This window comes from Anabrus simplex, chromosome 6, assembly GCF_040414725.1.
Source record: "Anabrus simplex isolate iqAnaSimp1 chromosome 6, ASM4041472v1, whole genome shotgun sequence".
Classification (NCBI taxonomy): domain Eukaryota; kingdom Metazoa; phylum Arthropoda; class Insecta; order Orthoptera; family Tettigoniidae; genus Anabrus; species Anabrus simplex.
In genome coordinates, this window is record NC_090270.1 from 275,362,906 (window position 1) to 275,376,583 (window position 13,678).

Consider the following 13,678-nt stretch of genomic DNA (forward strand, 5'->3'; position numbering starts at 1 on the left):
CCTTTTGTGTATCCGCTATCCAGCGAACTTTGGTTTGTCGGTTTCCATTGATAATAAGAAATATTTTCTTAGTCAGTCGTGAATCATCCATTCGTGCTAAATGTCCATAAAATTTCATACACCGTTTGCGTGCGACTGAAGTGAATCGCTCAGTTAATGCATAGAGTTCTTCCAAGCTTTTTCGCATTCATATACCCTCCTGAAACTTGTGTCCGAATATCTTCCTCAGTATCTGACGTTCAGTTTTCTCAATGTCCTTGATGTTAATAGTGAGTGTTGTCTCAGTTGCGTAGAGTGCCTCATGGAGGACAACAGTGTGGTAGTGTCGGAGTTTGGCTTTTGTGGATATTGATTTCTTATTGTAGAATTTCCAGGTGATTAGGTATACTTAACGTAGTTTTTTCTGTGCGCATTTTGTTGGCTGCTTTTTCATTGCCTGAATTATCAATTTCACTGAAGTACTGAAATTTTTGACTTGTAAAATGTTGCCATATTTGGTCGCTAGTGATGTTAGGTGTGTGCACTTGGAGTCCATGCATTGCGTTTTTTCATAGGAGATGTGGAGACCAGTTTTGATTGCAATCTTGTGAAGCTTCTCGATGGCGTGCCTGGCTTCTTCGGGAATCTGGGTAATTATTGCTAGATCGTCAGCAATGTCAAGGCATTTAATGTTAATCCGTTTACTTTTCATTCCCATGTTTATTCCGGGTACTTCTTTCTCCATGTTTTAATGACCTTATCCAGTACTAGGTTGAAGAGAACTGGGGACAGCCCATCACCTTGTCTAACACCTGTTTCTATTTCAAAGGGTGCAGAGATTTCACCCATGAATTTCACCTTAGAGGTTGTATCTGTTAAAGTTTGTTGGATTATTATTATTATTATTATTATTATTATTATTATTATTATTATTATTATTATTATTATTGTTGAAATTGTGGAATTAGAAACAGAAATCAGGCTTCTACAGACTGGCCATACAAAGCAGAGAAGTACAGCTGACATCAAAAAGTTCTACGGCATCAATGATGAGAATGTTACCACGAACTTGTTACGCAGGCGTAGCAGGGGGAGAGGTGATACTCCCACGTGGCGCGTCCCAGGTGGCGGATAGGGGGGTCCTAACCGGCTTGCCGGTGGACTTGGGGGAAATAAAATACCTCTCGCGGACCAAACACACTGCCTCCTGTGGGTGGGGGAGGCAGACAAATAACACACCCACGGTATCCCCTGCCTGTCGTGAGAGGCGACTAAAAGGGGCGACCAAGGGATGATTGTATTAGAACTATGAAACTACTTGTGATTAGTACCACCACGCGGAGAACACCAAGGGTCGCTTTTGCTTGCGCGTAGTACCACTATATTAGGTACGAAATAGGTTTGTGATTAGTAGCACACAGGAGCACCATGTGGTCGGCTTTTGCAGTACCTGTGATTAGTACCACCATATGAGTAGGACCATGGGATGATAGCTACCATGGTTCTGCCTTGCCTATGATTAGTACCTACTATATGAGGAACACCACGGAATAGGGGAAGGTCCCTGTGGTTAGTACTCTTTATGTGCTGAACACCATAGGGTTGCGTTGCCTGTAAATGGTGCCGCAATGTGAGAAAAACCATAGGTCTGTATTATATGTCGAATTTCATAACCTGTGAGTAGTACCATAATGTGTGGAATACCGCGAGTCTCTGCTACTTTTGATTAATACCGCAACATGACAAAAACCATGGTTCTACTTTCCTAGCGATAAGTACCATTATGAGGGGCCGGTAACTTGGGTTTTGGGCCCCTTTTAGACTGCAAGCATCCTCGATTCAGTATTATGCTCTAGCAGCAGTCCCTTGGTCAGTAATCGTATTGTTTTTCCATCAGTTTTTATGAATGTAAGGTATTGCAGGTGGCATCCACTGATTGTTTTAAATTCATATCCATCCATTCATTCTTCGTCCTCTTGTTTTGAATTCTGGTCAGTGGAGAATTTTGGGCTTTTAATGTGTCATTCCATTTCGTCTCATTTTGTACCATTAGGGGCCGATGACCTCGATGTTAGGCCCCTTTAAACAAGCATCATCATCACAAGCATCATGAGAATGTTAAGTTGCTTGTAGACCAGAAGAGAACATCAGAATGCTGGGGACAGTACTTTCAAGAAATAAGTAACAGAGTTTTCACATCCCCCATTGTGCAGCCAGTGCCACTTTGTGGATCTGGCATGTAAATAAGGTGGAAGTGACAAGAGCCCTGAGCAAGATGAAATGGATGGCAACCGGAGCAGATTACCTGGTCGCAGAATTGTGGAAATCTAAACACTAAGATCCCACAGAATGGTTGGCTGGTTATTTTTTTTCTTTTTTCTTTCAGCAATGGAAAGGTGCCAGCTGATGAATGGGTTAATAGCACACTAGTTCCAATTTTGAAACAGAAAGGTAGTCCAGCTGAATGTTATACCTATTGCCCAATATGCTTCCTCTCACGTACTACGAAGATATTAGAGTGCATCATCGAAAGCAGGTTAAGGGAAATTGTCCACATTAAAAACAACAAATGTGGGTTGGGAAAGGTTGCGGTATTACGGATGCTATTAATACTGCTCGTTTACTGATGGAGAAACACTGTGAAAAATCAAAGTATTTAAATCTTGCTTTTCTGGATCTTGAAAAGATGATTGTGTGTTTCACGAGCTGATTTGGTGCACCCTGTGAAAGCATGACATCCCAGAGAGAGCAATAGGATGGGTCAGGCTATTTTATCAAGCTCCCAAAAAGCTATGTACAATCAACTGCTGTCTTATCAAGAGTTCCCACTCTTGGTTCGAGACCGTCAGGGATCGGCACTATCACCTCTACTTTTCATCATAATTATAGATGTTATTAGTGAAGACCTCCAGAGACCGATATGCTGATGATATATTGTTGGCCACTGAGAGAAGGGAGGAGCTTCAGTTAAAAGTACAAATGTGGAAAAAATTGTGGCTGAATTTAAAGAAAGCCGGATATTTTGCCACAGACTTAAAGAGATATTAGTAACATGAACAGTATCAACTTAGTGAAAACGAAGACTTTTAAATACCTCGACTCACTAGTTGCTGAGGGTGGGTTCCTTCAGCCCAAAATAACCAACTGCATAGGCAATGCCTGGCTTAAACAGTGGACTATGACTGGTGTCCTATGTGATAGGAAATTTCCAGACCGGCTTAAATAAAAAATTGTACCACTCTGCCATTTGGCCAGTCACTCTATGGTATTATAGATGTTGATTCCCATAGGGGGAGTCACACTCTATGGTGCCGAATGTTGGCCGGTTACCAAGGAGGTGGAGGAACGATTCGCTGTGATGGAAATAAAGATGATATGGTAGGTAACTGGCCCGACACTTTTTGGTCATATGACAAAACAGTGAAGTACACAGGTGATATGGAATGGCTCCAATCATAGAGAAGATGAGGGAAAGCCGTCTGCGCTGGTACGGTCATGTAATTCGAGCAGGGAAATCAACTGTGGAAAAGAGGGCTTTCGCACTGCAAGTCGATGGTAAAGTGTCAGTAGGAAGACTGAGGCAACACTGACCTTCATATCTTGCACATTGACTTCAGGATTGCAGGCTTTCACCCTAACCAGACCCATGATTGGACTAAATGGCGATATAGAGCTTGCTGCGGGATAAATGCTAAAGAAAAAGATCACATTGTATTGTCCTTTTTTTTTTTTTTTTTAATTTTTATTTTTTATTCGGAGCCTAGCTTGTTAGCTTTGATCTTGAAATGGAGCTGTGCTAGCACAAGATGATGGTCATTCCCTATGTCAGCGCCTCGCTTATTCCTCACATCAAGGATTGATCTTCTCTACTTCCGTGAAATGGTCATGCGACACTCGTGTTATTTCGTGGCAGTTCGTATGTGGAAAGATGTGAAAATTGCATCAGCAACATAACTCCTCCTTCTTCATCTAATCAAAGAAGCTATTTTAATATGGCATTATCATCACACCACTTTATGTACAATATGCATATAATTTTATTTGCATAGCCACTCGTGTTGTTTTTGGGCAATTCTATGCATATAACAAGAGGACAAAACTGTAATCTTTCACCTTTGCTGTTCGTAGTTTACATGGATCTCCTGCTGAAAGGCATAAAATGGCAGGGAGGGATTCAGTTAGGTGAAAATGTAGTAAGCACTTTGGCCTATGCTGACAACTTGGTCATAATGGCAGACTGTGCCGAAAGCCTGCAGTCTAATATCTTGGAACTTGAAAATAGGTGCAATGAGTATGGTATGAAAATTAGCCTCTCAAAGACTAAATTGATGTCAGTAGGTAAGAAATTCAACAGAATTGAATGTCAGATTGGTGATACAAAGCTAGAACAGGTCAATAATTTCAAGTATTTAGGTTGTGTGTTCTCCCAAGATGGTAATATAGTAAGTGAGATTGAATCAAGGTATAGTAAAACTAATGCAGTGAGCTCGCAGTTCCGATCAGCAGTATTCTGTAAGAAGGAAGTCAGCTCCCAGACGAAACTATCTTTACATCGGTCTGTTTTCAGACCAACTTTGCTTTACGGGAGCGAAAGCTGGGTGGATTCAGGATATCTTATTCATAAGTTAGAAGTAACAGACATGAAAGTAGCAAGAATGATTGCTGGTACAAACAGGTGGGAACAATGGCAGAAGGGTACTCGGAATGAGGAGATAAAGGCTAATTTAGGAATGAACTCGATAGATGAAGCGGTATGCATAAACCGCCTTCGGTGGTGGGGTCATGTGAGGCGAATGGAGGAGGATAAGTTACCTAGGAGAATAATGGACTCTGGTATGGAGGGTAAGAGAAGTAGAGGGAGACCAAGACAACGATGGTTAGACTCAGTTTCTAACGATTTAAGAGGTATAGAACTAAATGGGGCCACAACACTAGTTGCAAATCGAGGATTGTGGCGACGTTTAGTAAATTCTCAGAGGCTTGCAGACTGAACGCTGAAAGGCATAACAGTCTATAATGATAATGTATGTATGTAATGCATGTATGTATGTATGTATGTATGTATGTATGTATGTATGTATGTAACAACATTTTAAACTGTGTTTTAACTGGACTTCATGCTGCACCATTTTATGTTTCAAGATTGACAAGATGCCAACACGCCACATCACAACATTTAAAGACTTTTCATTTACTTATTTTAACGTGTCCTCACCTTATTTTCAATGTTTGTATGTGTGACTGTCCTCCATAAGTCCAACCCCTCATCCACGTCATGGGGGCGAAGTAGGGGATAGCCTGTAAGGGTGAAGTACAGCGGGGACCTTGTGTGCCCCAGGACCGATGCGGTAGCTGTGAAGGCCTTCAGGAACCCTGAAAAGTAACGGCTAACAGGTCTCTGGTGAAGTCCTTAACAGCAACTCAGGCGGAGGAGACCTTTGGTACGGCAAAGTTGGCGGAGGAGGCAACCCTTCCACTTGGGGTAAAATAAAGAGGAAAACCACTGCCTTGTGGTGAAGAGGGATCTTCAAAGGCTAAGGGAGACTGCTCCAACAGAAAACAGCAGGCTTGGAGGCGTAGGTGGCAGCCCCACCACCAAGCTCTGGTGCTGTGGGCCAATCACTCACTCAACCTTAAATTACCTTATTACAGAAACATCAACAATGAGAAACCGGACTGATCCAAAGATGACGACCTTTGGCTTGAAAAGGCTAATGAAAATTGGGCTATGGAATGTGAGGAAGGCAAGACCTGGAGAGAGGTGAAGAGGTTGGCTGGCAACAGAATCAGATGGAGATGCTTTGTTGATGCCCTATGTTCCACAAGGAACAACAGGAATTAAATCAAGTCAGTCAAGTATACGTGACTGAGGATGTCCCATAAGAGGACAAAACATGTATCATGAATATAGTCTAATGTAGTCTTTTCAATAAAGACGATTACAGTATTGTAAAGGTGGAACTATAAATTTGAATTTTCTCAAGTTGATTCTTTGACAATACAGGCTCTAATATGATATTTATTATGTACAAAGTGGAAAGATGGTTCCTCCTACTACCAAGTGTTTTTCTGCACAGAAATAAGTGGTTTCTGGTATCCTTTCATTCTCCCAGGCCATGTATCCCCGTGATGTGTTCAACTCTGTTGTTATCAGCAGCCACCTTCATGTTGAAGACTCCCATCAGGATTACTATATCTTTCTTTATTCCCTTCATCGTCAATTCAGTATGGAATAAAAGGTGCCGTTTTCTTTGGCTGTAGTTGTTTCATTTGGACCATAACACTGGACTGTGCTGACATTTCTGACACAGGTATTGAATCTAACCAGCATAATTCTTCCTCAGAGAGTTTCCATTCAATGAGGCTCCTCTTTGCGGTCTTGCTTAGAAGCAGTCTAACAGTCTCTAAATAGTCTCTTCCCTCTTCATTGCCTGAGTAAAGAAAAGTAAAATCTACTGGTGTTTTATGCTCCCCAAAATCTTTCCAACAGACCTCACTCGATCTCAAAATGTTGAGATTGCCGTTGATCATCTCTGAACAGATCTGCTTCTATTTTCCTATTTGCCACAGGGTTCTTATGTTCTAGCACCCAGTTTTCATAACAATTATTTTTCATGCCAAAAATAATCTTTTTTATCCGGCTGGTTTCTTTTCTTTGTTGCAGTTTCAGTAATAATGTTTTCTCGGGGATGCAAGTTATTGGCCCACAGTCCACATAGCACAGTGGAGGGGCTGCCTCCTCTAGGCTTCTCAGCCCACCTTCTGGTTGCTTTGTGGTTTGATGTTTATCGCTACTCCCTGAGACGGATGGTGGTACTTCATTTGAGGTCCCTTCAGGATTCAACCAGAGTTCTTCGTCCTTTCTCAACTGAGCTTGGGACCGGCTGTGGCGGATTTCACCCTCAAATAGCTCCTAAGTTATTCTCATGTAGGCGGTGACCAGGAATCAAACTCGTGGCCTCCTGTTAAGAAGCAGGCTTGCTACCCGTTAACTGCAGGGGAAAACATCACTTGTCCAAAATTTTCAGCTGCAGCCTTCAGCAGTGGAGGATAGAAAAAGAGTGGTGGAGGCCATTGTAGAAAAGTAGACTGCTATGTTCCATGGATAAAGGAATGGGATATTTCTGGAGCCACAAGGTAAAAGGATATACATCTGTATTCATTTCATTGACAATAATGATTGTATTATGTAAAGGTGATCACTTTCCAATCTGTATTTTTGTTATATTTTTAACTATAGTGATAATGTTATGTAGTTAACATCCCTTTACCAGCAAATGGTGTTTTGACACACCTTGTTGTCGGTCTTCATAACCTACAGACATGGATCTCGCACATTTAAGCATTCTTAAACTATTTTCTAGGTTATTTTTACAGCCTTGATCAAAAAGTCACTAGCCCCTGAACGATCAACACACATTCCATTCTGAACTTGCCACATTGCTTTTAAGTATGAGGGACCTGGCAGAAAAGAGGCACATGCCACAAAACCATAACTTTCATATGAGAGGAGTTTAAGTCTCTACTGTATAGACATGAGCCACAGAATTTAAAGTTATACATTTTAGTAAAAAATGAGAGCAATGAATTGTGAATGTGCCTATTGGGTATACATAATATAGTACTTTGTTTGGTATATGGTATATGAGAGGGTACCGAGGGAAAAGATCTTACAATCACATGAATAGGGAAAAGATGTTCACCATTCTGGGGAACTATGGGATTAAGGGTAGATTGTTAAAATCAATCAAAGGCATTTATGTTGACAATTGGTTTGCAGTGAGAATTGATGGTAGAATGAGTTCTTGGTTCAGGGTACTTACAGGCATTAGACAAGGCTGTAATTTTTCACCTTTGTTGTTTGTATTTTACATGGACATCTGCTGCAAGGTATAAAATGGCAGGGAGGGATTCAGTTAGGTGGAAATGTAGTAAGCAGTCTGGCCTATGCTGACGACTTGGTCGTAATGGCAGATTGTGCCGAAAGCCTGCAGTCTAATATCTTGGAACTTGAAAATAGGTGCAATGAGTATGGTATGAAAATTAGCCTTTCCAAGACTAAACTGATGTCAGTAGGTAAGAAATCCAAGAGAATTGAATGTCAGATTGGTTTTAAAAAACTGGAACAAGTTGATAATTTCAAGTATTAAGGATGTGTGTTCTCCCATGATGGCAATATAGGAAGTAAGATTGAATCAAGGTGCAGTAAAGCTAATGCAGTAAGCTCGCAGTTGCTATCAACAGTATTCTGTAAGAAGGAAATCAGCTTCCGGATGAAGCTATCTTTACATCGATCTGTTTTCAGACCAACTTTGCTTTACGGTAACGAAAGCTGGGTGGACTCAGGATATCTTATTCATAAGTTAGAAGTAACAGACATGAAAGTAACGAGAATGATTGCTGGTTCAAACAGGTGAGAACAATGACAGGAAAGTATTCTGAATGAGGAGGTAAAGGCTAAGTTATGAATGAACTCGATGAAGCTGTACGCATAAACCGGCTTTGGTGGTATGGTCATGTGAGGCGAATGGAGGAGGATAGATTACCTAGGAGAATAATGGACTATGTAATGGAGGGTAAGGGGAGTAGAGGGAGATGCAGACGACAATGGTTAGACTCAGTTTCTAACGATTTAAAGATAGGAGGCATAGAACTAAATGAAGCCACAGCACTAGTTCCAAACAGAGGATTGTGGCGGCGTTGAGTAAATTCACAGAGGCTTGTAGACTGAACGCTGAAAGGCATAATGGTCTATAATAATGATTTATGTATGTATTTTTAAAAAAGGTATTTAACCCATTTTAGGCCAAGGTTAGAAATAACTACAAAATACATGTTTTTTTTTCCTTTACTATCCATTCATTTAAGGGTAATTTATTGCAGATAAAAGAACATTTCAAAAATAATTGAGAGAGTGTAGTATTTACAGCATGGGCCGTTTTCAACCTCAGCATTCAATTTGATGTTTACCAACATAACTCGCATTAAATATCACTTCCAACAGACTAAGGCATACCTTTTTTTATTTTATAATTTGTCGCTATTCAAAAAGAATAATAAAAATGACATTTAAGATTCTTATTCTAACTGGAATTAATTTCAAAACTCTGTCTTACAGTAACCACAAAATAGATTTTATACAGCTCTTTCCAAAACCTGCTTGGGACCATTTCTTGAAAATATTTATATCCGTTCTGGAATGTCCCTTTTCTACTACTGAGTGATATTACTGCGGAAAAATGTCATTATACGAGAGAAATAAATTCCAAGCACTATGGGTCGTATATGCCCCGTTAGCCTAAAATGGGTTAATCTTTTGAGTTATCCAGTTAAAATAGAGATTATTATGTAAATACCTTACATTAAATTGAAATCAAAAGATATTCTGGTATAGATTTTTTCCTTCCCTTGATCCTTGATTGCAGTATTCTAGAAATGAGTAAAAATGTATATCTGATTTTACTATAAAGCAGCATTTACCAATATTTTTACTCTTAATGTGCCCCTTTTAAACCTATTTTTATCATTTGTACTCCTTGTTTTTATAATACAGCATGCAGCCAATCAAACGGAAGTGAAATTACAGACATGCTCTGAACATCACCAGAAATCTGCCACTGCAACGACTGTGAATGCAGCAAGATGAAGCTACAGCCCACACCGCAGAGGGGTCACTTACTCTTCTGCAGTAACACTTAGGAGATCACTTAATTTCTGGTGGAACTGAATTTGCATACTCTTCCCGCTGCCTGGATGGCACGTTCCGAGATGCCGAAAGAATTGTTTTTCCTGTGAGATGACTGAACTAGGAATGTTCCTGAATTACGAGAGAAGAGACAGTAACTTTTTTTTGTCCTCGTGGGAACCTATGTTCATGAATGTGTTCGACAATCTACAGGACCGTTATGAATAATGTGCGAGGCACAAGGGTGCCCATTTTGAGCACATGCTGTACCGAAGCAGTTAGATTCATGTTGCTGTCTTCATCTTGCATGTTAAAATGACGTATCATGATGTTCAGAGCATGTTTGTAATTTCAGTACTGTTTGTTTTGCTGCATATTTTAGAACATTTTTAAAAAGTGCCTATGTTTTTGTTCAGCATCTATCTTAAAATAATAGAAATGGATTAATCAGTTGGGAAAGGAAGGTTACAAAATAAAAGTAAAAACCACAGATTTTATTTTACAGTGCCTGGAACACAGAAATAAGTAAGTTCATAGTTTCATATTAAATATTGACGATCAGATATATTTAACAAACTCTTAATTTAATAGTCATATTTTTCTGTGTTATCTGAAAAGAATCTGAGAATCAAGACTACATATTGCTAACATTTTCAAAGAAGACACTGAAAAATGTTTACCATTTGCTTTGAAATTTTGTTGGAGCATCTCTAAACAAATTCTTACACTTGACTGTGCTTGCACAATGTTGGGTATATATTCTTTTGTGTTGTTCAGCAACTCCTCTTGTTGCAGATTAGATTTCTAGACCTCATTTCTTATCCATATTACTGGTTCTTTTCTGTCTACTCCAGGGGTGCAGAGGTGTGTGGTCTTTTGGTTTTGTTTGTTTGTTCAGAATTTAATTTCCTGTTGGAAGGAACAAAGAACCAAAAAAAAAAAAAAAAAAAAATTTGGAGACATGTGACATGTTTTCCTGGACCACATCATATGTAAGATAAGGCATTTCAACTCACCTTAAACAGTAGAAAGGTTTGGCTCTGGTCTACTTTTGCCTGAACCTTTCTGTGTACCATAACTGTTTAGGCTTCCACGGCCAGCATTGAATTATATGCACAAGTTTCCTGGGAGTATAGGTCATGGTCCAGAACAGATGTGGTCTCATACGTTTTGCTGGAGATTATGTTCAGGTAAGGGTCCATTCTCTCCATAGGTCAGCAGTGGACTGAGGCTTAATTCACTCACTTCCTGTATTTTCATTGCAAGTGTGGCTTGTTCTCTGTGTGGTTCATATCATGGAATAGGATGCTCCTGGTTCCTTTATTCCTGTATTGTAAGTACCGAAATCCAGGCTTTGTTTATTCATTCCACTTCTTTCCAGTTGAAATCGCACATGTATTTGAATATTTCTGTAGCTTCCCATGCAGCCAGGCGTGGTAATGCCTGGTAGACAGTATGTCCGTGTGTCTGCACTATGTCATGACCATCCTAGATACAGTTCAATGACAGATAGTTTTTCGTCTGCTTGTCGTAGGCGGTTGTTTGTTCCATGAGTCTGGTGAGTATTTTCCTCTTCGTTGTACCCATTTAGACCTAACCCCAACTGCACAGGATTCTGTAGACTCCTGTAGCTATGTATGGATAGTGCTTGTCCTTTGTGGATCTGAGTAGATGCCAGATTTAGTTGTTAGCTTATATGTGGTCTTCACACCGTGTATCTTCAATGTCTTCCTGATCCAGTACGTCACTATTTTTTCACTTAAGACAGGAAAGCCGTGGCCAGTGTTCCTTCCTCTTCATGCTCCCTCATGTGTTTGAGTGGACCCTTGAGGATGCCAAATGCAGTCTTGGGTAAAATGTCAGGAGACCACATACCTTCTGGACCATGGCCTACAAGCATGTAAAATTTGTAACTCTGTCTACTACTAAATACCCTCTCTCGATTATGAAGTATGGATTCCTGTCTCATCTACTCTTCCTAATGAAGATATCCAATAGTTTTTCCTCTAATATCCTTCTCTATGAGAGTTCTTGTCACATTTATATTCTTTCCTAGTTTGATTGTATGGAAGGTAAAATAGTTCTTTCACTTTCTTTGCAGATGGCGTGTGTCTGCTCAGTGTGTGGTGATGAATTGACAATGGTTAGTGCCTTGCATTACCACCAGATGTGTCGCCACACAAGTGAAGAGCTCTCACTTTCCTTACTCAAAATACAGGGATTGAATATTTCAGCTGAAGATCTCAGTGGATTACAGGGTACAATACTGCGTTACGGCTTAGCCAAATACCCTCAGATTTTTGGTCAGAAAATTGGTGAGGGTGAAGGTGATAGTGATTCAGCAACATCATATAAACAGTTAGGTGTGAAAGAAACAACTAGACAAAATGTTGAGGATGGCTGTTTATATAACATGTATAGAGAAATAGAGAAGGCTAGTAACAAGGAGAAAGGAGAAGAAATCAGAGAAATGCTTATGCTTCTATGTTCAAGTGATGATGGAAATGAGGAAGATATGGTAGAAAGAAATGAACTTATAGAAGTGAATGGTACATTGTTAGATAGCCTCGAAATAGATTATACCATAGGTGATGATAATCTAACTTCAGTGAAGGATGAATTTGAATCCTCATCATCTCCAACCACCATTGGAAACATTCTGTCTCCAGTGAATAGTCCACATCCTGAACGTCATATTGAAGCCATCATATCTCGTCTTCCCCACATTGTTCTCCCAGAGTTGTCCCGTCAAAGCACATTTGTACTACCTTCCCCAGTAACTCAGCATCACATGAACCACATTTTCTATGACTACACTGACAAAACAGACAAATCCAATGATGAGAAACTGGAAGATTTTCAATTTAAAGACTATTTTGTACCTCAAATTGAATATGGGCCAGATATATCAAAAGCTGATGTTGGTTGTGAAACAAATGTTATAGAATTTACTGAAAAACATGTGCAGACTGTTCCCTTAGAGACTGAGGAAGTTGAAGAACAAGGAAATTTGACGGGAAAGATAAGTAATATTCCAGAAAAAGCAGGTAACACAGATAAATCTTCCAAACCTCGACAGCTAAGCTCAACAGTTCAAAAACTAGCCTTATTTCGGAAAGTTAAGAAAAATGTACAAGAAAGTAATGTATTACAATCTGTTCCTAGTCTGAAAGTTGTATCCAAAACTGTTGAGATGTTCAAAGAGAATGTTTATCCTCTTGGTGTTGAAGACAGCCGGCGCTTCTTCTGTGAGTTATGTGGAAAAGGATATAAGAAAAAGTCACACTTGGAACGTCATCTGCGAGTTCATACAGGTGAGCGGCCTTTCTCGTGTTCCTTCTGTGAGAAGAGATTTGCTGTCCGCTCAATCCTCAAACAACATGTTCGGATACACACAGGGGAGAAACCATATGCTTGCTCAATTTGCTACCAACGGTTCCCACAGAAGTCTGGGCTCATGACGCACACAATGCTGCACACTGGCAAGCCCTTCCAGTGTGACCTCTGTGAGAAGTCATTTGTGTCGAAGCACAAGCTGCTGCAGCACCTACGTTGTCATGATAATCAGCAAGAGCCCGTATGCCAAGTTTGTGACATGGCTTTCTTCACAGTAGGAGCATTGAAGGATCATGCCAAGCTTCACATCGACAAGTCAGAACATGAATGTATGATGTGTGGAGCCAGCTTTATCCATGAGAGGCTCCTCAAGGTTCATCTGCATGAACATTTGAGCAAATTGAAGACTGGCTCATAGGTACATAATTCTCTATGTATCAGCCTCCTTATTTGGCAGAATATTGAAAACAAGGTGAAATAAGGTTAATTAACTTAAAACTAATCTGCATTTTATTTTGAATTCTATATGGATGAGCAATTCTTCTATTTGCTCTAAACAATTTATGGACATTATTGTAAATCTGGATACAATAATGTAATGGAGAGAGGCTCAATAATTTAATAATGCAGATGATAAATTTTGAAATCTTAACTACTTACGCTTCACTTTAAAAATTT

At 39.9% G+C, this 13,678-nt stretch overlaps 1 protein-coding gene across 1 annotated transcript; it reads left to right on the forward strand.

Annotated features, from left to right (window-relative positions):
* The first annotated feature begins 7,032 nt into the window (after positions 1–7,032).
* On the forward strand, positions 7,033–13,469 carry LOC136875977 (uncharacterized). Its single transcript, XM_067149592.2, has 2 exons — positions 7,033–7,116; positions 11,766–13,469. The coding sequence occupies exons 1-2, from the start codon at positions 7,081–7,083 to the stop codon at positions 13,416–13,418; spliced, it is 1,689 nt and encodes a 562-aa protein (XP_067005693.2). The 5' UTR covers positions 7,033–7,080; the 3' UTR covers positions 13,419–13,469.
* The last annotated feature ends 209 nt before the right edge of the window (positions 13,470–13,678 follow it).

Coding starts and splice junctions, on each gene's coding strand:
- LOC136875977 (XM_067149592.2), top strand. CDS start 7,081: ATGGATAAAGGAATGGGATATTTCTGGAGCCACAAG. Junction 7,117..11,765: donor GATATTTCTGGAGCCACAAG/GTAAAAGGATAT, acceptor CTTTCTTTGCAG/ATGGCGTGTGTCTGCTCAGT.